General features: G+C 31.5%; 1 protein-coding gene across 1 annotated transcript in view; it reads left to right on the forward strand.

The window, feature by feature from the left end:
• The window catches only part of LOC117180382 (tyrosine aminotransferase), a 71689-nt gene that overhangs the window by 18840 nt on the left and 29915 nt on the right, over positions 1-22934 (forward strand). The window contains exons 2-6 of the mRNA XM_033372860.1: positions 10741-10845; positions 10978-11045; positions 20740-20898; positions 21039-21230; positions 21309-21391. Coding sequence (XP_033228751.1) covers positions 10741-10845; positions 10978-11045; positions 20740-20898; positions 21039-21230; positions 21309-21391 — 607 coding nt within the window. The remainder of the gene's footprint in view (positions 1-10740; positions 10846-10977; positions 11046-20739; positions 20899-21038; positions 21231-21308; positions 21392-22934) is intronic.

Genomic DNA, 22934 nt, shown 5'->3' on the forward strand with positions numbered 1-22934 from the left:
ATCTATCTATCTATTTATCTATCTATCTATCTATCTATAAAATAATAAATTTTTAATCTTATAGTTGAATTTTCACTTGAAAAAGATTCTTAAAATAGTTTCAAATAGTTAAAAATATTTTTCTAAAAAACGAAATTTTAAAACATTAATTTGCATCAACATAAAAAACTAATTTTCCATAAAATAGCTGAATTTTCAACCATGAATACTGTAGTAACACTTTAAGTAAAAACAAATAATTTAAAAAAGGCATATTTCCAAAAAATACATGAATTTTCCACCAGATAGTTGAATTTGTCAACTCAATAAGATAATTTTCAAACCAGAAATGGTATGGTTTAACTTTTAGTTAAAAACAATAATTTCCAACAAAAAAAAAACGTATTTCAAAAAAATAGTTGCAGTGTTATCAAAAACATAATGAATTTTTACGAAAAAAGAAACGAATTTTCAACTTGAAAAATAAATTTCCAACCAATAAATTTTCAAACAAAAAAAATAATTTTGTACCAAAGAAAATTAATTTTTAACCAAAAAATGAAAAATTTTCAAGCAAACACGAAATCAATTTCCAGTAGAAATGTTAAATTTTCAATTCTCATACTATCGACAAAAAAACTATTTTACTACACTAGTCGACAACATAACATTAGAACTCAAAGAATTTTAATGTGCATTTAAATAAAAAATTCTGGTTGTTCCCTTTAAATGCCAACTGACTTATTAATTCAAGCAAATAAGAAAGTCTCACTATTTTTGGCAGAATGCAATCCTTTTTAGTTTGAAACTTCTAGTATTATATTTTAAAAATTGAGAATGCATTTTTTTTGTTTAGCATTTCTCCATTTGGTCGAAAGTTAACTTTCCTGATAAAAAATCAAAAAAATTGTTTTCTTTTTTTCTTTTTTACTTAAAAATCTTGTTTGGTTGAAAATTGATTTTTTAAACTGAAAATTTAACTGTTCCATTTTTTCTTAAAAATTGATCCTTTTTAGTTGAAAATTCAACTATGTGTTTGAAAATTTATCTTGATTGGTAGAAAATCATTCTTCTCGTTTGAAAATTCATCTATTTTTGTTAAAAATTCATTTCTTTGGTTGTAGAAAAAGTGTTTAGTTGAAAATTCATTTTCTTGTTGTTGAAAATTTTAATATTTTGCTAAAACTTCGTTTTTTTCGGTTAATAATCAACCAAAAATAAAATCGTTATATTTTTAGTAAATATATAAATTAACCGATGGCGATCAAAAGGAGATACGCCCGAAACGTCGTCGTTTTAGTTGGCCCCTGGAACATCTTTTTTCAGGTTAAATTTTCAATTTTTAAATAATATATCCGAATGGGTAATGTTATTGCGCATATTTTTAGTTTTATAAATAAATGTGATGACTTTATTAGTTTTCGAAATAATCAAGAAAATTTTACTTTTTTCTGCAATTGCAAAATACGAATTTTTAGTGTTCAACTCGCTATAAGTTCTTCAAGCATAGGAATGTTGTAATAAAATATTTAGAAAATATGCACCATCATATAACTCAACTAACGTTATTCATACCATTTTAAAGAAAACGCTTCGGGAGTCGAACAAATTTTCAGAAAATTCAAATTAACGGTCATCTAAAATTAAATTTGTTTAAAAACGACACAAGGTACGAAACCAAAATTAATACGAATTTGTTCGTTAAAGCCGAAGGAGCGTAAGCAAAAGATAATTCACAATCACAAAATTACTGCTGTCAATGCTTTAATCTTTAATTTTAAAAGGCCGTTGTACAGAAATGGGATAAGTAGCAAAACCGAGAGCGTAGCGTGAGGTAAATAAATAATCGTGCGCGAATACCAACAGTCGCGTCCTAGGTGTACTGAAACTAGCGAGCGCAGCGCAGAATGAGAAAGTGCTCGTGCATATGCAGCATATCTAAATATTATTCAAAAAAACGCATGGACTTTTTGCGGATTCGAACAAATTTGAGGGTGATATGCATAGAAATTAAAAAAAAATCCATTGCATTTTTAGACTAGCATATTGTACAATCATTTCTTGCGTTTTCGAACTCTCGCTTATTGCATCTAAGCAATAAATTGTGAAAAATACTTAGTTTGGTCTAAACAAAAAGACTGGTTCTGGTCTTTTTATCTTATTGGTACAAAATTCTGTTAGATTACCTATGTAGACCTACCGAACAAAGAATAATTATCTTGTGTTAAACTCACCTCTAATTGGAAATTAATCTCAATTTCCGAATAGTCGTGGAATCGATTTCGACAAAATCAACCTTGGTTTTAGTGCTTGTAGACCTTCTTCAATCCAATTTCGGAACATGCTCTCGTATTCGTGCATGTTAACTCGATGTTTGCAAACAGCAAGTGCCGCTCGAATCGTTTTATAAAGAAACTCAATTACGATCAAAATCAAACTATCATTCTGTTCTCGTGAATATGCCCACAAATAGTTTCTGTAAAAAAACAAATTTATGTTTATGTTAGGATTGAGATTAACGACATAGGAACTTGTAAGATTTAAAGACCTCCTTTCTCTTTCTTTCACGTAAGATTATATATTTTTTAACTTAATATATCAAAAACATCAATTATTTTCACTAACGAGATTTCAAGGGATTTCAAAAGATGTACAAGATTTCAAGTGATTTAAAACTATTTCAAGGCATTTTAAGATATCTTGAAGGAATAAAAAGTATTTCAAAGATTAAAAAAATTTGTAGGGAATTCAACGAAATTTCCAAAGTTTTTTAAGGATATTATGAGATCTGAAGAAATGTTAAAAGATTTAAAGGATTTACAAAATCACGATTACGAGAGGTTTCAAAGATTTAAAATAATACAGACGGACAAATTTTAAAGCCAGAGACCAGACCTAACAATTCCGAAGGATTTTGATGTGCTGAATTCGAATTCGAGCTCGAAATTGCTCCGGTACTTTAGGCTTTCAAGGTATCCTAACCTAAAAGTGCAAAAAACGCGCGTTTTAGCCGTTTTTGAGGTTATGTAACCAAACAAGAAAAATGTCTACCACAAAAGCTAATATGGAATTTGAAAGTACTAATTCTTCCGCTTCAAACCAAAAATTGGCAAATCAAAATATTGTAATTTGAAAATTTTTATTTTAGCTTTTTAACCCATTAACTCTGAGGTGTTCAGATTTATACAACGCATTCTCTATTGCTGACGGTACTGTGGGGGTGTGGAAAGCGCTTGGGTGTCAAGTGGCTTTACGAGTATGGGTGTGTTTTGTTTCAAGGAACGAGAGAGCGCGTATGGTTTTTGTCGGCATGGTTGCGACGCAGTTTCGGCTGGACTTCAGGAAAAGCCGTTAACTTCAAGAAAAGCGTGGGAGTAAATGGGCAGATGAGGGTGAGTCCCTTGGTGACAAGGGCGGAAAGAGTCAGTTGCTAGAAGGCCTCTGCGTAGTGCACACGCATGCTTTTCGTTTGTAGCAGTTTGATTTCAATAAACTTAAACATAATTTTACATCAACTCCACGATTACTCTACCATCACACACACCAACTTAAATCACCAATCCCACAGTACGATATTTTTTCTTCAAAATATTATCTCAGGTGTTTTCGAGGGTGCCCTTTCTATTGTCGGTGTCAGTTTTTTGTTATAACTCCTAGAAGATCCAATATGGCAGCCACAATTTAGGGCTTTAAAAAAGAACAAAGAATCCCGCACAAAATATGAACAAAAAAGCGTGCAATCGTTCGGAACCAAACTTCGCACATTGATAAAACAAAAGAAGACGGACTGCGCGGAATGCTACTGCGCACTCTGTATGCATTCTAGTATTCACATTCGCTGTATGTGCGCGCCGTTCTATGGTGCAGACAGTCTTCGATTCCTAGCTGGCTCACTGAGTTGGCGACGCTTTTATGACGTGTTATGCGTAGGTGATGAAATTCGTTTTTTGCTACAAATATTTCCTTGTTAGAGATCACGTTTGAGTGGCGGACTAACGGTTGGATGCGGAGGTAATAACATTCTTTTTGTATTTGAAATCTGTCTAGGGGTTACATTTCGTGTCGATCGTGATTTTTGTATATAGTGAGTTTTAGAATTTCCACGTTACTGTTCATTATAAGAAAAAAATGAGTTCAAGAACTCCTTGCGCTAAGAAAGTTAATACATTTTGTCATGTTTGTGGAAAGTATGAAACGGAGAAACACCGTTGATCAATTAATGATTCGATAAAAACGTCATACTTCAACTTTTATGGAACTTCAATGAAAAATTTGGATAAATCGTGGATACCAACCTCAATTTGTTATGCTTGTAGATTAAATTTGTCAAATTGGGAAGATGAAAGTACCAAGACGCAGACTGTTATTCAACCATCTGTTTGGCTTGAGCCCAACGATCATGATACTGATTGTTACTTTTGCTTATGCAAAACAGGAAGTTTTTCTAAAAAGTATTTAGAGAAGATCGTTTACCCTGATGTAAAAAGTGTTACACCAGCCAAGATTGGTATTAGAAATCACTCTGAAAACAAAAATAACCGATCAACTCACGAATCAATGGATACTGACGATCCTAATGCAACTGAAGATTCTTCTTGGGAACAAATCAGATGATGAAAGTCTTCAATTTTTTTAGCAAGACGGATTAGACGATTTTATAAGTGACCTTGATCTTCCAAAAGATAAAGCTGAGCTTTGCGCTTCAAGATTCCAAGAGAGGAAACTATTGTTACCTGGCACTAGAGTAACTGTTTACAGAAATAGAGAAGAAAAGTTCATCAATTACTTTTCAATGGACAGTGGGATTATGTATTGTAATGTTATCGAAGGACTCATTAATTTATAAAAAAGAAACTCATGTACGTCAGAGGATTGGCGTCTTTTCATAGATTCGTCTACTCAACTGAAAGAACACTGAAAGAATCTTGTGATAGTTTCCAATTACTCTTGATAAAAATAAAATACAATGTCCATAATTGGCTTATTTGTGGTGACTTCAAAATGATAAATCTTATAATAGGATTACAATCAGGAAACACTAAATACCGTTGTTTTCCCTGCCTTTGGGACAGTCATGCAAGGGATGAACACTGAATAAAGGAGAAATGGCCAGACAGATTAGAGTGGACAGTTGGTAAGTATAATGTTGTTTATGAAAGTCTTGTTGACAGGAAGAAAGTATGATTGCCACCACTCCATATAAAACTAGAGGTTAATGAACCAATTTGTGAAAGCCCTAAACATCGAAGGCGAATCTTTCAATTATATCAGATCTATATTTCCGCATTTAAGTGATGCCAAAGTTAAGAAAGGTATTTTTGTTGGGCCTGATATAAGAAAACTTATCAAAGATGATGACTTTATCAAAACCATGACATCTATTGAAAAGGATGCATGGTTGAGTTTCAAAGATGTTGTACAGAAATTTTTAGGGAACAATCGAGATCCAAAGTTTAGAACTATTGTATCTAGTATGTAAAAGAATTTTAAAAGATTAGGTTGTTTGATGAGTATGAAATTACATTTTCGCAAATCTCATTTGGATTATTTCCCAGAAAATGTTGGAGCATTCAGTGAAGAAATGGACGAACGCTGTCATCAAGACTTTCACCAAAAAGTGCAACATTATCAAGGTCGATGCAATGTAAGAATGATGGCCGACTATTTCTGGTCTTTGCAAAGAAATTATAATGACCTACTAGTCATAAACGAAAGTATCTTCAACGATCGTTTGACATGAAGCGCGAATGTTTCCATAAGAAAACAAGCAATTAGATTCACCGTCATTGGACATACAATCGTAAGTCTTGCCTTAACTGGCGGGGCAATCGTAAGTCTTGCCTTGACTGGCTGGACGATTCAAAGTCTTGCCTTGACTGACTGGGCGATTCAAAGTTTTGCCTTGACTGGCTGGGCGATACAAAATCTTGCCTGTATTGGCTGGGCAATTCAAAGTCTTTCCTTGATTGGCTGGACAATCTTAAGTCTTTCCTTGATTGGCTGGGCAATTTGAAGTCTGGCCTTAATAGGCTGGAAAATATTAAGTACTTCCTGGTTTAGCTGGACAATCCCAAGTCTTGCCTTAACTGAATGGGCAATCGTAAGTCTTGCCTTGAATGGCTGAACGATTCAAGGTCTTGCCTTGACAGACTGGGCGATTCAAGGTCTTGCCTTGAATGACTGGGCGATACATGGTCTTGTCTTTATTGGCTGGGCAATTCAAAGTCTTTCCTTGATTGGTTCGGAAATCTAAAGTCTTTCCTTGATTGGCTGGAAAATATTAAGTATTTCCTTGCGTAGCTGGACAATCCCAAATCTTGCCTTAACTGAATGGGCAATCCAAAGTCTTTCCTTGATTGGCTGGGCAATTTAAAGTCTTGCCTTAATTGGATGGAAAGTAATAAGTACTATCTTTCTTAGCTAGACAATCCCAAGTTCAGCCTTAAGTGGCTGGAAAATATTGAGTCTTGCCTTAGTAAGCTGAAAAATCGTAAGTAAATTTACGATATTAAGTGAATCATAATAGTAAAATTTGCTTTTTTTTTAAAGCCTAACTGTTTTCCATATTCGCTCTTCTAGGAGTTATAACAAAAAACTGATCCAATCGAAAAGGAACCCCCGACAACCCCTCAGATTAGATTTTCAAGCAACAACGGCTCACTTGTAGTGCGGAATTCAATTATTTCACGAAATGTAAACGAATAAATTTGCTGCTCCCGGTGTTAGGTGGGTTAGCCTACTTATGATTTGGTAAGGGTGATTTTTGGGTTTGGGCAGATTAGCAGGTAGGTGGGTTAATCCACTTGTGGCATGGAACTTCATTATTCAAAGAAAAATATGCGGTTTCTACCCCTAGGAAACGGCTTCCGTAGAAATGAAATGACACGGGTTCCATATTTTTTTATTGTTTTATCAGTGTGCAAAGTTTAGTTCCAAACGACTGTACGCTTTTTTGTTGGCATATTGTGCGGGATCCTTTGTTCTTTTTTAAAGCCCTAAATTGTGGCCGCCGTATTGGATCTCCTAGGGGTTATAACGAAAAACTGAAAACAGCAATAGAAAGGGCACCCTCGAAAAGCCCTGAGATAATATTTTGAAGAAAAAATATCGTACCGTCAGCAACAGAGAATGCGTTGTATAAATCTGAACACCTCAGCGTTAATGGGTTAAAACGCTGAAATAAAAAATTTCAAATTACAAAATTTTGGTGAAAAATAAAGATATCCTAATAAATCCTAGTAGGTTTGAAAGGAGAAGATTAGTACTTTCAAATTCCATATTAGCTTTGTGGTAGACATTTTGTTTGTCCAGTTACATAACCTCAAAAGCAGCTAAAAAACGCGTTTTTTGCACATTTAGGTTAGGATATCTTGAAAAACTGACGTACAGGAGCAATTTTGAGTTCGGATTCGGATTCAGCGCATAAAAATACTTCGGGAATGTTTAGTCTGCTTTCTGGCTTTTGACTTTTGTCAAATTTTGTCGGCCTGTGTAATTTTATAACATTTTGAGAGTTTGAAGAAATCACCTAGTGCAATTTTTAAAACAATATCAAATTTTCAAAGGATTTTACAAGATTTTCAGGGACATCAAGGAGTTTAATAATTATTCCAATATTTTACCAAATCTGAAAAAAATATCACGAGATACCAAAGCATTTTGATACATTTTAATATATTTAGAGGAATTCACGATTTACTCGGATTTCAAGGGATTTTAAAGGCTTACGTGGGCTATCGAGACTTCAAAAGATTTGAAGGGATTTCAAAAGACTTGCAAAGGTAAAGATCTCAAAGAGATTTTAACGGATTTTAGGATATTTAAAGTGGTTTTGATGATTTGAGGAGACACATTTTTTAAGGAATCTGTATTATTATCAGAGAAATGGTAACCACCATGGACATAGAAAACACGGAACTAGACATGCCATCCTAACTTGGGCGAGTCGCGGTTTGTCGCGGGACATCAAAAGGTGGCGGACCTCCCCCCTCATTGCATCACCCCCGCAATGGCTTGCCTAGTCCCTTGTTTCCTATGTCCATGGTAACCACCGATCAGTATATATATCTTTTCAACCGCAGTGAAAATAAAACTCAATACCATCGATCTACTTAAATTCTTCAAATAACGGAAAATTCTTTATGTCTTTTCGGACTAGATGGAGCTATAAATTAAGAATTTTTTAAATTAGATTTTTTCTGAGAATAGAGCTTCTCCTTCGCTCTGTTGGGAATGGAACCACAGAACTTTCAATGGCCAGTCAGGTGCTTTTCCCTGAAGCTACGAAAGAGATCGAAAGAATCCTTTTTCAGAAATGCCCGCATTATTTTACCAGTGCTTCAATGCATTTTTGTGGAAAAAAGTTTGTTTGCGACTTGGGTACGAAGTACCAGTAAATATCCGGTTGGGACACTACAGTTGTCCAGGACACGAGCAAATGTGTCGTCAATGATGAGACACGCACAAATGTCACGACAATTATTTATTACGATTTTTTGCAGGTGTAATTGTGTTCCATACCAATTCACTTCGTTTCAAAGGGTTCGTTTCAAAGTATCAGATAGTATTTTATACAAATCATTAATTTTAGGCTATCATAAATAATACCCTAAAAATACATTCCGGCAAATTGCAATAAACCACATAACCCACACATACATTCGGCGCTTATCACTAACAAAATTCACGTTTGCGTTAACGTTAACTGGCGTCCTCGGCAGACATTTAGTAGTACTTTTTACGCAAAACTTTGTCTAACGAAAATACATTGAAGCGGGGTCCTGATAAACATCGATCAGTGAAGATATCTTTTCATTCATCGTGAAAATAGAAATCAACAATATCGATCTAAGTTAACCCTTCAAAAAAAAGAAAATTCTTAATGTCTTTTAAGTCTAATGGAAGACTAGATGGAGCTTTGCATTAAACATTTTTTAAATTACATTTTTATTAAAAAAGGCCTCTTTCGCTCCGCTTGGAATTAAATCAAAGAACTCATGATTGCCGGTCAGGCGCTTTCCCTCAAGCTACTAGTGAGATCGAAAGAAGAATCCTTTTTAAAAGAATTTAAAAGATTCAAAAGTATATTCATGGATTTTATTACCCGAATTATCACGGATTTTAAAAATTTCAATCAATTCCAAAGAGATTTTGAAGATGACAAGAGATCCTGGAGGATTACGAAATTTTCCACGGATTTTCAAAACTCTTAAATAATATTTAGAGACTTTCATGAACTTTCAAGGATCTTAAAAGATGACAAGGAATTTGTAAGATTTCAAACCATTTCGAGGTCTCCAATACTTGTTTTTTAAGTATTTGAAGTATTGTACGGGATTTTAAGATATTTTAAACTGTGTTACGGGATTTCAACAGATTTTAAATGTTTTCATGTAATACCGAAATATTTAAATTAAAACAAAATATCAGGGTATTATGATGGCATTTTACAGATTTGAAAGGTTCAATGAGACATCAAAAGATTTGAAGGGGTTTTAGAATATTTGAAAAGTTATCAAAGGATTTTAAGATATTAAAAGTGATTTCGATTATTTCACGAGATATAAAAGGATTTTAAGCGAGTTTTAAATATTCGGAAGTATATTCGCGGATTTTTGAGAATTTTGAAAGATTTTCTAAGATTTCAAAAAATTTAACGGAATTTCGAAGGATTCCCAAACAATAAAAATGATTCCAAAGAATTTCGAGGAATTTGTATGGCTTTCAAAAGATTTTCATATATTGGAAGGAATGTTAAGAGATTTAGAAAAGTACCTCCGAAATATAAAGGGTTATATGGGATTTTGAAGATTTGAAGAATTTTCATAACTTTCAAATGGTCTTAAGAGAGTATTAAAGAATTTACAGAAATTTCAAAATAAGTCACCAGATCTTATTGGAGTTCAAAGATACCTCGTAAGTTGTCAAAATATTTCACGGAATTTCAACGACCTTAACCGATTTTTAAAGATTGTATGTGCTTTCCGCCGATTATAAAGAATTATGTGGGATTTTTAAGATTTAAAATATTTTCACCGTTTTTCCAGGGTTTTAAGTGATTTCGAGGGATTTAAAGAGATTTCACGGAATTTTAATGGATTTCAAGTGATTTCGTAAGATTTCATGGAATTTAAAAATATTTGCAAATATTCCGAAGGATATCTATGGTTTTGAGAGGATTTTATAAGATTGCGAAAGATTTAATGAAATTTGTAACATTTCAAGGCATTTAGAGAGATTTCAAAAGATTCCCGAAAATTTCAAATGTTGTGTAGCTCTTAAAAGATTTTATTATATTCTAAGGAAGTTCTATATATTCGAAAATATTTCAACGAATTCGAATGATTTGTACTGTTTTTAGAGATTTTAAGGTATTCATACCAACCTGAAACGATTATAAAGGAAATCCAAGTGAAGATTTGTAATATTTTCGAGTTATTAAAAATAATAATAGTCTTATAAATATATTTGCAATAATAATTTTATATAAATTAATACGCAATAATAATGAAATAATAATATTAAATAATTTCGAGGTAGGAGCTTGTGTCCACTAAAATTAATTGCAGTTTGTAAATCTATTTGGGATTAAATTAAATGTTAATACATTCGATAATAAATCACTCCATCAGAGAACAATTTAGTGATACAAATTAATGTTTTAATTATAATTCCCAACTTTAGTAATAATTTGGATTTAACTTCAGTTTAATTGCATAAAAGAACTAAATTAATTTAATTAATTTATTTACTAATTTTCAGGTGATCCTACGACTTTTGGTAATTTGAAACCGGCTAAAGAGGTCATTGAAGCTGTTCAAGAAAGCGTTGCTTCGCAATTATATAATGGCTATGCAGCCAGTACAGGTAAATATAATGTTTCCTGTTTTTCAAATTTTAGTCGTAAAAATTTTCAATGACTGGTTTAAAATGTTTTTAAAATTTGTTTCACGAATTTCGAAAGTATTAGGCATTCAGTCCAATATATTAATTTTCAAGGATATCCAGAAGCACGGAAGGCGGTTGCAGATTACAGCTCTAATGAATTTATAAAAGTGGATCCAAAGGTAAGCTTAAAAGAAATTGATAGTAATTGCCTGATTTTCAATCTTAGAATTAATTTATTTTTTCAAAGAGCTATTCAATTTCTTTGGAATTTAGAATTATCATAATTGTAAATTCCGAAGGAAAGAAGTATCAATATATTTTTTGGGTTGATCTCCATAAGTCTGTAATTTGTTCCTAAAAAATGGGTAATTTTCAACATTTAAAACATATGAAAAGTATCTATATTAAAAAAAATAAAGGATTCAAATAAAGAATTATTTTGAATGATACGTTGTATGATCATATTCCTTTATGCCTGTTTAAACGGCAGTCATTTAATCCACTGATGCTTTGAAAATTACATTTGACTAGAAAATCGTTTTCCCTGGACCTTGGTAATTCGGTGACAAAGAGAAACGTGCTTAAATTATAGGAGTGTGAATTGAAACAAAATTTTAATTAAAATTCTGAATTAAAAATTCAGATTTTTAATTAAGATAGGGTGTGTGCATTTACATATTTCGGAAAACTTTAGCGGAAATATTATTCAATCTGGGAAACAATTGAGCATGTGGATTTCATAACGTCCTTAGTGCTCGGACTCGCTCTCCCAGTACCCTGTGCCTTGCGTAAACGCGGACAAATTTCCGAAAAATACCAACTTCAAAAATTCACTGCGAAAAAAATCTGACTATATGCGGCTCGATGAGCCGCACAACTTTCATGAAGAAATTTATTTCATCAAATTGATAGTTTTTTTACTAGAAGTTAAAAACCGGAAATTTTCATTGTACCGAAATCAATGACTTTTTAAACTAAATTCGCGAAAACTCGGCTTCTGTTCGACGAAAAGATCTCGATTTTTCCAAATAGAAAAACCCCTGCCGATGCCAATTATGGTTTGAAAGTAAATTTCTTTTTCATATTTGCAGCATAAAAATTATTGCAAACTATTACTGTCAGGAGTTGTTTCCTCAGACTTTAACGGACAAAAGTCTGCAGGGAAGTTTCGCGGACAGACAACTTCCAGTGCGCACTCGACTCGAGTCAACCGAAGCCCTCGTACCGATCATTGTCGCCTAGAATATGAATTTACTGTTCATAATCACGCGCAGGTCGTATTTTTTAACCGATTTCAAAGTTTTTTTTAGAAATGCTCAGTATCAAATTTGTAAGAGAATTTTGGTTTGAGATTTTAAAATTTTTGTCAGTGAGCAACAATATATAAACAAATAAAGTGAAAAAATGGCCATTTCAGCTTTGTGAATTTTTATCTCAAGAAAAAATACAAAAAGAGACTTACCATCAGCTGGAAGTATTGAAACTCAACATTTCTCTTCAAAATGAAAAACCTTTGACTTTTTTTCGAAATCTTTACAAATGTACCCTCAAATCTTCCAGTTTCTGTTTGGACAATTTTGGAAATCTTTGGAAATGCGGGTTTTTCCAAACTTTTTCACTTTTTATCCAGTTTTCAATTCAACTTACGTGATACTTAATTATTGTTAACAAAATTTCCTGTTAGGGTGAGGAAGATATTTAATGAAAGTTGAAAAATTAATTGTTTACATAATTTATTATTATTGTTAATGATACTACATTTGAATAATACTGGAAATTTGCAGATTTTTCTGAAATTCTAAACTTTTTGTCCAGTTTGTACTCCGAGTCAGGTAATAATTCAAATAAACTTACCAACCTAATTGCTTAAAGAAATTCTTATTGCTTAAAACTATCTTCTTTAATGTTGATGTTAGATAGTTGCAGTTTTTTTGTCGTAAAATTTTAATTTATTATTGTTTGTAACTATCTTCTCTTAGATCAGTGCAAGAAAATTGCTGTTTTTTAAATTTTCAATTTTGTTTTGCCTTTTTAGTTATGAAAAAGTAATGCATAAACCTTACAAAGAATCATATTGTAAATAATATCTTTCTTTTGTTTGTTTGCATTATTTTATTAAAAAAAAGAAAAAAGTTTTTGAAACAATACAATACTATTTTTAAAATTATTCTTTTTTAAGTTTTCTTAATATTTTTTTTATAACTTTAAAATCGGTTAAAAAATATGACCTGTGCGTGATTATGAGCAGTAAATTCCTATTTTAGACGACTATGGTCGGCGCGAGGCCTTCGGTCGACTCGTGTGTAGTGCGCGCGCGGCAATAAAAAATCGCTTACATCTTTTACACAAAAAGAACGATTTAGCTCAAACTTGGTCAAAGTTCTCCTTAAACATTAAGAAACAACTTTCCCACTGGAAGTTGTCTGTCCGCGAAACTTCCCTGCAGACTTTTGTCCGTCAATATCTGAGGAAACGATTCCTGACAGTAACGGTTTGCAATAACTTTTATGCTGCAAATATGAAATAGAAATGTACTTTCAAACCATAATTGGCATCGGCAGGGGTTTTTCTATTTGGAAAAAAAATCTAGATCATTTCGCCGAACAGAAGCCGAGTTTTCGTGAGTTTAGTTTAAAAAGTTATTGATTTCGGTACAATGAAAATTTCCGGTACTGGGAGCGCGAGCGCTAATTTAATTTAATTCATTCAAATTGATAAATGTAATAATACAATAAATTAAAACAATATTAGAAACTAAATAATTAACCCAATATTTTGGAATTTTGAATTGTATCAAAAAATTTCTTTATGAAATTAGAAAAAAATTGTAAGTTCAGTATATATTAAATCACGAGAATAAAAAAATCTTACCAAAAACATCAACAGTGAAATTGTAAAAATTATATTTATTCTAGAATTACTTGAAAGTTGTGGGCTTTACAATTACTCTTGTCTGTACTGACAACTTTTGGGTTAAAAATGATATTTTTTAGGAGAAAAATCACATTTCCGGGATGAAAATTCAAATACTTGGTTGAAAATTTATGTGAATTGTTACAAATTCATCTTTTTTAAATGAAAAGATAATCTTTTCCATTAAAAATCCAACTGTTTAGCTAAAAATTTATGTATTTTGTTAAGAATTCGCCATTTTTGTAAAAAATTAATCTTCTTTGTTCAAACTTCATGTGTTTGTTTGAAAATTCAACTATTTGGCGTGATGTTCTATTGTTTTATAGAAATCTCGTCACTTGTGCTTGAAAATTCAACATTTCAAATCAAATGTTTTTCCTTTATTAACTGGAAAATCTTTCTTGTTTGAAAATTCGACTTTTTTATTTGAAAATTCATCTCTTTTAGTAGTAACTTTACCGTTTTTTGTTATGATGCAACGATTTTTATTAAAAAATTAATATCTTTTGTTTGAAATTCAACGTTTTTGGTTAAAAATTTAATGATTTGGGTGAAAACTAATCTGTATTAGTTGCGGATTTAACTATTTGGTTGAAAATTTTTCTTTTTAAATTGAATTCAATAGTCCTCAAATTAAAAGTAAAACAATTTCGAATAAAATATCAATTATTACATTTTTCGTTCAAAATTCAGTTTTTTGGTAGGAATTTTATGTAATTTGTTGAAAATTCGTCTTTTTTGTAGAAAATTCAAATGTTTCTAGTTTCAAATTTATGTATTTTGTTGCGAATTGTTGAGACAACTATTTGGTGGAAATTTTTAATGTATTGTAAAAAGCTCGTCTATTGTGCTTGAAAGTTTAACACTTTGGATAAAATGTTCGTCTTTTTTGGCTGCAAAACCTGAGAATTCCAATAGATATTTGTACTTGTTACTTCTTGTGGTAGTAGTTTTTTTGTAAGTTCTTGTAGTTGTGGTTTTTTTGTAAATTCATGAAGGGAATTAAAACTAAAATAAAATACAGAAATATACATAAAATACACACAAAAAAGTATACAATTTGTCCCAATAATAGAAAAAGTTGTACTTCTATGTAATTTTAGTTGTAATTCGTTGTATTTATTTGTAGATTTATGTAGATGTTCCTTTAGTTTTTTACATTCTCATCAGAGAAGGTATTAGATTTGTGTAAAATTTGACCTCCCACCCCCGTTTTTATCAAATTTTCACGTTTTGAGACCCCCTGAATCCGAACAACAGGATTTTACGGATGTGTCAGTCTGTATGCCTGGCTGTCTGTATGTATGCCTGTCTGTGAACATAACTTTTAAAAAAATTAATCTTTTAGGTTGGTCTTTCGTGTACTCGTTCGAGTGTTCGAAAATAAAAATCATGTTCATTAGCCAGCCATTTTATATAAAAATAAAAAAAGTTGGCACATTTTGCATATTTTTGAGACGACATTTAAAAAAATTTTAAAATTATCTGTAAGGTTATATATAATATTCAAGAAGTCGAACAATTTATCCTTATTATTTTTTTCCGAAAATAAAAAATTACCAGTTATAGCATTTACAAAATTCAAAAAAACACACGAAAATGAACATTTTAAGCCAAGTAACGCACGATATAAAAAAAGTCAGGAAAAGAAAAATGTTGCTTTTTGAATGTTTCAAAAGGTTATCATAATAACTTTTTGAATTTTCTTGAAAAATTCAAATTTTGACAGCGTACAAAATAATAATGTGTCTATCTGTCTTTATATCTATATTTATGTCTATGCCTGCCTGTGAGCACGATAGCTTTTGAAAAAATTAATCTATTAGATAGGCCTTTGATACACTCTTTTAGTGTGCTAAACTAAAGGTCAAGTTCGTGAGCCAACTATTTTGGATAAAAATAAAAAAAAGTGGGGATTGACAAATAAAAAATATATACAAATTTGTTATTAATCACTTTTTCATGAGGGCACGTAGTTTTTGTTTTATTTACAAAAAAATACATTGAAAATACAAAAATTAAATTTTTCGACACACAGCACAAGTTGAGCAAAAATAAATAGATAACATTTCTTCACCGAAAGTAGAGCAAAAAATTGGTATTAATGGTTTTTTTTATATTCTCATCAGAGAAGGTATTAGATATGTGTAAAATTTGACAAACCCCCTCCCCCAGTTTTTGTCAAATGTCCACGTTTTGAGACCCCCGAAATCCAAAAAATAGGTTTTTACGAATATGTCTGTCTGTCGGTCTGTCTCTGTGCATGTATACCTGTCTGTCTGTGAGCACGATTCTTTTGAAAAAATCATTCTATTAGATTGGTCTCTGGTACACTCTTTTAGTGTTCGTTAGCCAGCCATTTTTGATAAAAATAAAAAAGTGGGGGCATTTTGAACATTTTCGAGACCACTTTTTTTTAAATTAAAAAATTCTCTGTATGATTGTTCAGAGTATTCAAAAAATCGAACAATTTATACAAATTACTTTTTTTATGAAATTAATAATTACCAGACTTATAGTATTTGCAAAATTCCAAAAAAACACACGAAAATGAAAATTTTTCAGCCAAATAACGCACGACATGAAAAAATGGCAAAAGAAGAAAAAGTTTGATTTCTAAATGTCCTAGAAGATTGTCATAACAACTTTTTTGATTTTCTTGATAAATCAAAAATGCCAATTTTGACAGCATACCAAATAATGAAAAATCCAAAAATTACATTTTTTCATGCCACAATTTTACAGTATTTCAAAGTTTCTTAAGGGCATGTGATACTTAGAAAATTGTCGATTTTACCAGTTTTAGGTTCCCCCTGATTTTTTTCTATAATAATAAATATTTTTCCTTCAAAATTTAGGAAATAATTGCAAAAATGCTAACGGACGTCCCCACACACTTTGTTTGTGTTTTTTTATCAAAAAATTTTTTGATATTGCTAACAACGTGCGTTTATATTTCGAGGTTATGTGTGTTACAATTCACCCGAGCGTTACTTCCAAACTACACAATATTTTTCGCCGAAAACTAAGGACTTACAAATAAACATAGTAACTAATCTCCCGGAACTAACCTTGTTTGCAGGCAATCAAGAAAGTTTATTTCATAAATAATTTTCAGATTATCGGAAAGACAGATATGAAAAACGACATAAACTTAAAATAATGCATATGCATAAAATTTTTATTTAGCACATTTTTGTGTAAAAAAGCCGGGGAAAGTGTAAGTATCACATACCCTTAAATATATTCATTAATTTAAAAAAATATATATATCTACATTATATAAAAGATAAAAAACGGTAAGGTTCCTCAGTAGACCGTATGTGTAAAGTTTAAATCATAAGGAAAACATTGGAAATGAGCAAATGCAGTTGATTTAAAACGACAGAAGTTGCAATCAAAGGTTAAATAATTTTTTTGTTTAAAGAATGCGCATTTTTTTTAAACGGGACAATAAAACTTCATCTGTTTTAATACCAATGCAAGTTACGAATTATAATAATATACATTTATGTGAATGATATACAATTTCAGGGATAAACGCGAGTGCGAAGCACGAGATACGTGATGAGAATCTGTTCGTTAAAGCCCAAGGAGCTTTAACAAAAGAGAATTCACAATTATAAAATTACTGTTATCGATGGTTTCACCTTTAGTTTTAAGAAGTCTATGCACAAAGATTGAGCGCGTAGCGCTAGGTAAATACATTATCGAGCGCGAAGCGCGAAATCCAAAAGTCGCGCGCCCTAGGCACGTCCAAACCCGCGAGCCGCGCGTAGCGCGCGATGAGAATGCGTCCGCGAAGCGGGCAGATTTTTATTAGAAATTTTATCACCAGGGATTAAAAAAAATCTTTTTGGAAAAATTTTTAAACTTCGAAATGCATAAGGGGTAAAATAGAGAGCTAAAATATGTTGGATGTAAATTAAAATACAATATTTTTCTTCTATAAATTGAAGAATATCTTTATCTTTGTAACGATTCACGTTTGAAAACATATTTTGCATGTAAGTCAGTGTGTAAAAAAATAAAAATAAGGGAGTTTTGTTTTGCATAATCAGTATACTGGAATCTCGTTCTTTAGTTCGTTTTTTTTCGAATAAAGCAAGTTGAAGCCATTGAAAAATAAAATTTACTCTGCCAGATTATAAATTTTTTTATTAGTGAGTAAAAAATTAGAAAAATATGAAAATTTAATATTTTAGACCACTGTGCTGGATTCTTCTCCAGTTTTTTCTTAGAAGTTTTTAGTCGGTTTTTTATACTACTATGGAGAAATTTTTTCTTTCAGTTTTCTTTTTGGGGGTTCTTCCTGTCATCGTCCACATTAAAATATCTCAAGGAATCTGAATTATCATCAGAGAATAACGGGAATTCTCAACGTCTTTTCATTCTAGATGGAGCTATGTATCAGAAAAATTTAAAATAAAATTTTTTTCTGAAAAAAGATCTTCTCCTTTACTCCACTGGGAATCGAACCACAGAACTTCTGATTGCTCATCGAGTGCTTTTCCCTTAAGTTACTAGAGAGATAAAAAGAAGAATCCTTTTTCAGAAATACATGCATTCTTGGGGATGTGTTACGTAGAAAAAATTTAATTAAAAAAATTTCTGATTCATAGCTCCATCTATTCTAAAAAGACGTTAAGAATTTCTGTTATTCTCTGATAGTAACACAGCTTCCTTGAAAAATTTTATATTTAATACCTGGAAAAATAACGAGTGTATTTCTAAAGAAGGATTCTTCTTTCGATCTCTCTAGTAGCTTAATGTAGTTGTCATGCCAAAAGTCAGATATCTGAAAAAATAGTCTTTCTATTATTTCAAGAATCAAAATATTACAGCTGATGTCATTTCAAATTAAAAAAATTATTCGTTATGAAAAATGTTAAGATTCACAAAAAGCAAAACTAATTTTATAGATTTTTTGGCAATTGATTTTTTTTAATGCCGCTTCTTACCAATTTCTAAAAAATGATTGCATTTTCATAAATCATGGCTTATTTTTGTCGGGAAAATATTCTGCACAACTATACTCTATTCAAATTTGAAAATAACTAAATAATTTTGAAATATAATTATTTGTTTAAAAAATGTTTTCTTAAAAAAAAATGTTTCAACTATTTCAGCCATAAAAAAATGTACTTTCAAAATTAGAAGCAGTAAAGTTGTAGCGAATGTTTTTTTTGAAGAAACTGTCATTTATTAAAATGCAATCATTTTTAACAAATTGTTAAGAAGCGGCGAACAGTGGGAGGAAATTCACTTTTTTCGTTTAAAAGGTACTAGAACCTTCAATTTTGGTTCGAATTTGACTTTTTTTAGATTAAAGTTATTTCAATTCTAAAAAGCTTGGTACTTTGCATTTGTTTATTGCCCCATTAATTTATTATAAATAAATTTTATGGAATTTTATGATAACTACTGTTATAAATAATTATTGAAACAAAATATTAGAATTTGATATTTTTCAAAATATAATTTCCTCCAATCACCACAACGACTTCAGGTATTCGTTAAAAAAATAAATATTTAATAATATTTGATAAAATATAACAATTCAATTTTCTATAAACAAATTAGATAAACAAATTCAAAATTTTGGCCCTTCGCATAGAAAAATTTGTTTTTCGCGTGGGAAATGTTTTAGCTATTAGACCAATGACTGCTAGTCACACAAATATTAGACAACTTAACAATAACCACTGTTATTAACAATTCCTGTGACAAAATATTTAAATTTAACGCCTTATCAAATTAAATTTTTTTAAAGGCCAGAATGGTTAGAGATATTCCTGAAAATAATTTTATGACGATATTTGGTAAAATGTAACAATCTGATTATTTATAAAAAAATAAGATCAAAAATTTAAAAATTTCGGCAGTTTCACGTAAAAAAAAAATCTGGTTCCATCAAATGAAAAATTGAGGAATAGAATTCTTTAACGTAACGATGGTATCCACAGTTTTGTTTTTATAACTTTAGTCTTCAATATTCTCATTGCATAACCATTTACTTAGTTTCTGGTACTAACTTAATAGTCAATGCAACTAATGTAATTGTTGTACCCACTAATAGAATAGCAGTATCAACTCATAAAATAGTAATACCATAGCTTACTACCTGAATAGTTGGTTTAACTAACTATTTTTTCAGTGAGCCAACATTTTCAATTTGTTCATATAATTTTGTTACAAGTGGTTCTAGCGATTGAAGGAAATTATAATTTGAAAAAATCTTTAATTATTATAGTTTGCCACAAGAATTGTTTATAACAATATAAAGCACTATTAACAAACATAAATTTTTTTCTACCAATAATAAGAATATTTGCTAATTAATTCATAAAAATTTTTTGTAGCAAGTAAATCGAATAATGAACAAATTATTTATCTTCTGTGTCCCTAAACATGCATTTAAGACAATATAAAGTTTACCTAATAAGTTATTAAAGAGTAAAAAATTGTTATGTACAGCATTTCAGTGTTTCTATACATTGAGTGGAAAAATTATTAATAAACAAAGTGAGGAGTGTCAATCTCTTTAGAATTTAATGAACTTTCTTAAAGAAATTCAAGATCGGACCAAATTGAAGGTTCTGATCAATTTTGAACGAAAAAAGTGCATTTCCTCCTACTGTGCGACGGTCAGAAAAAATTTAGTTGCAAAAAACGTGGGTAACATTAATGTTTTTTGTTTGTAAATTTTTAAATTTTCCTAGAAAGATATAGTTTTAAAATATCTATTATACATATATCCTGCCATTTAAATGATTTATTTTGTTAGTTTTATAATTGTGGTGAAACCTTATTTTTAAGATTAAAAGAAACATTTTAATATTAAAGCATACAATTTCATCTGATGAATCAAACTAGCTAAAACTATTAATCTTGATTGATTAATCTATTTGAAAATACAAAATAAAAGGGTGTGAGACATAAAATTATTAATTTTTATAGGATGTAATCCTTTGTAGTGGATGTTCGTGTGCTTTGGACCTTTGCATTACTGCGGTGGCTCGCGAGGGACAAAATATTCTAATTCCAAGACCCGGATTCTCGATATATCGAACCCTGGCAGAAGGACTTGGAATTACAGTGAGGTCCTATAGTCTTAGGGTAAGCATTGTTGAGAAATATCCATTGTATTCTCGAAATCTGAGAATCTCAGAATCTCGTTAGTCAAGCGACCTGGAAGACTGATGGTATTGTTTAACATAAATAGTCGATTAAATTAGGTGCGAAAATTGTGATTTCAGCCTGATCGGGGCTGGGAAATTAATCTCGACGACTTGGAATCACAAATTGATGAATCAACTGCCGCTATTATTATGAATAATCCCTCAAATCCCTGTGGATCCGTTTTTAAACGAGACCATCTTCTCGATCTTTTGAACATGGCTGCCAAATACTACGTTCCAATTATCGCTGATGAAATTTACGAGCATATGGTACAAGTATTTTTTGAATAATTAAATTTTTTAAACACAGCTAATTTATAATTTAAAATTTATTTTTCATGTGAGCAGGTTTTTCCGGGGAGAAAGTTTTACTCGTTAGCCTCCCTTTCGACTGAAGTTCCAATTTTATCGTGTAGTGGATTAACGAAAAGGTAATTTATTTTTTAAATATTACATATTTTTTATCCAAAGATTCTTTTCATTTTTCAATGACAGGAAGCAACTAGTTTCTTTCAAATAGTTACTTTTCTTGGTAACAATAGTGGTAAAGAAGTTATTTTGTAAATAAGTAACCAATTGATAAATTTGTACATTTTTTCTGTAGCAGTCACTATACAAAGCTTTACTTTCGAAATTTAGAATATAGTTCACAAGTTTTTTTCACGAGAATTAATACGTTTTAATTCTTTATAAGAACTAATGTTTTATTATCACCATTTAAATTGTGGCGGCTAGCTATTGAAAAATTACTGCTGTAATAAAAAATAAAATAATGCTCAGGGCTGCCTCAGCCTATACGAGGTGTGTTCAAAAAATAAGGTGACTTTATGGTTTTCTCAAAAAATATTAATTTATTCCTCAATATTTATGTTGTCCCCTTCAAAGTAATCCACCTCAGATATAATACACTTGTACCAACGCTTTTCCTAATCATCGGAGCACTTCTGATAATCATTTTGTGGTATAGCCTTGAGTTCTTTCAGCGATGCAGTTTTTATCTCCTCAATCGTTGAAAATCGATGTCCTTTCATGGGTCTCTTCAGTTTTGGGAAAAGAAAAAAGTCACTGGGGGCCAAATCCGGTGAATATGGAGGCTGAGGCATGACTGTGGTGCTGTTTTTAGTCAGAAAATCTTTCACAAGCAATGATGAATGAGCACGTGCATTATCGTGATGCAAAAGCCACGAATTGTTTTTCCAAAGTTCCGGACGTTTTTTGCGTATCGCCTCTCGTAAACGGCGCATAATTTGAAGGTAATACTCCTTATTGACCGTACGACCTTTTGGTAAGAATTCCTGATGCACTACGCCACGGTAATCAAAGAGGACAGTGAGCAAAACCTTCGGATGTGACCGAACTTGACGTGCTTTCTTCGGTCTTGGAGGCTCAGGATGCTTCCACTGAGACGATTGGGCTTTATTTTCGACGTCATAACAATATACCCACGATTCATCCCCAGTTATAACCCTTTTGAGAAAATCAGGATCATTATTGACTTCATTCAACATCTCATCAGCGATGGCCATGCGATGGATCTTTCGATAAAAATTAAGAAGTTTTGGAACAAATTTCGCTGACACACGTCTCATGCCCAAAACGTCCGAAAAGATAGCATGGCTTGAGCCAACCGATATGCCAACATCTTCAGCAACTTCTCTGATAGTAATTCGGCGATTTTTCAACACCATTTCTTCCACTGCTTGAACGTTTTCATCTGTTGTTGACGTGCTGGGACGTTCAGGGCGAGGTTCGTCTTCGACATTCTCTCAGCCTTCTTGGAACAGCTTGTACCACTTATACACATTTCTCTTACTCAGAGTTGACTCACCGTATGCAACTTAGTGATCCCAGATCTGAAACGAGATGCGGCCCAATGCTATGACAGGGCTATGTCCGTGTGAATATAGTAGGAGACGCTGTAAATGACTGAGTTGCGCGCGCAACCCATTTCTCATCTTCTGAATTTGAAAATTC

Source organism: Belonocnema kinseyi, chromosome 9, assembly GCF_010883055.1.
Source record: "Belonocnema kinseyi isolate 2016_QV_RU_SX_M_011 chromosome 9, B_treatae_v1, whole genome shotgun sequence".
Classification (NCBI taxonomy): Eukaryota; Metazoa; Arthropoda; class Insecta; order Hymenoptera; family Cynipidae; genus Belonocnema; species Belonocnema kinseyi.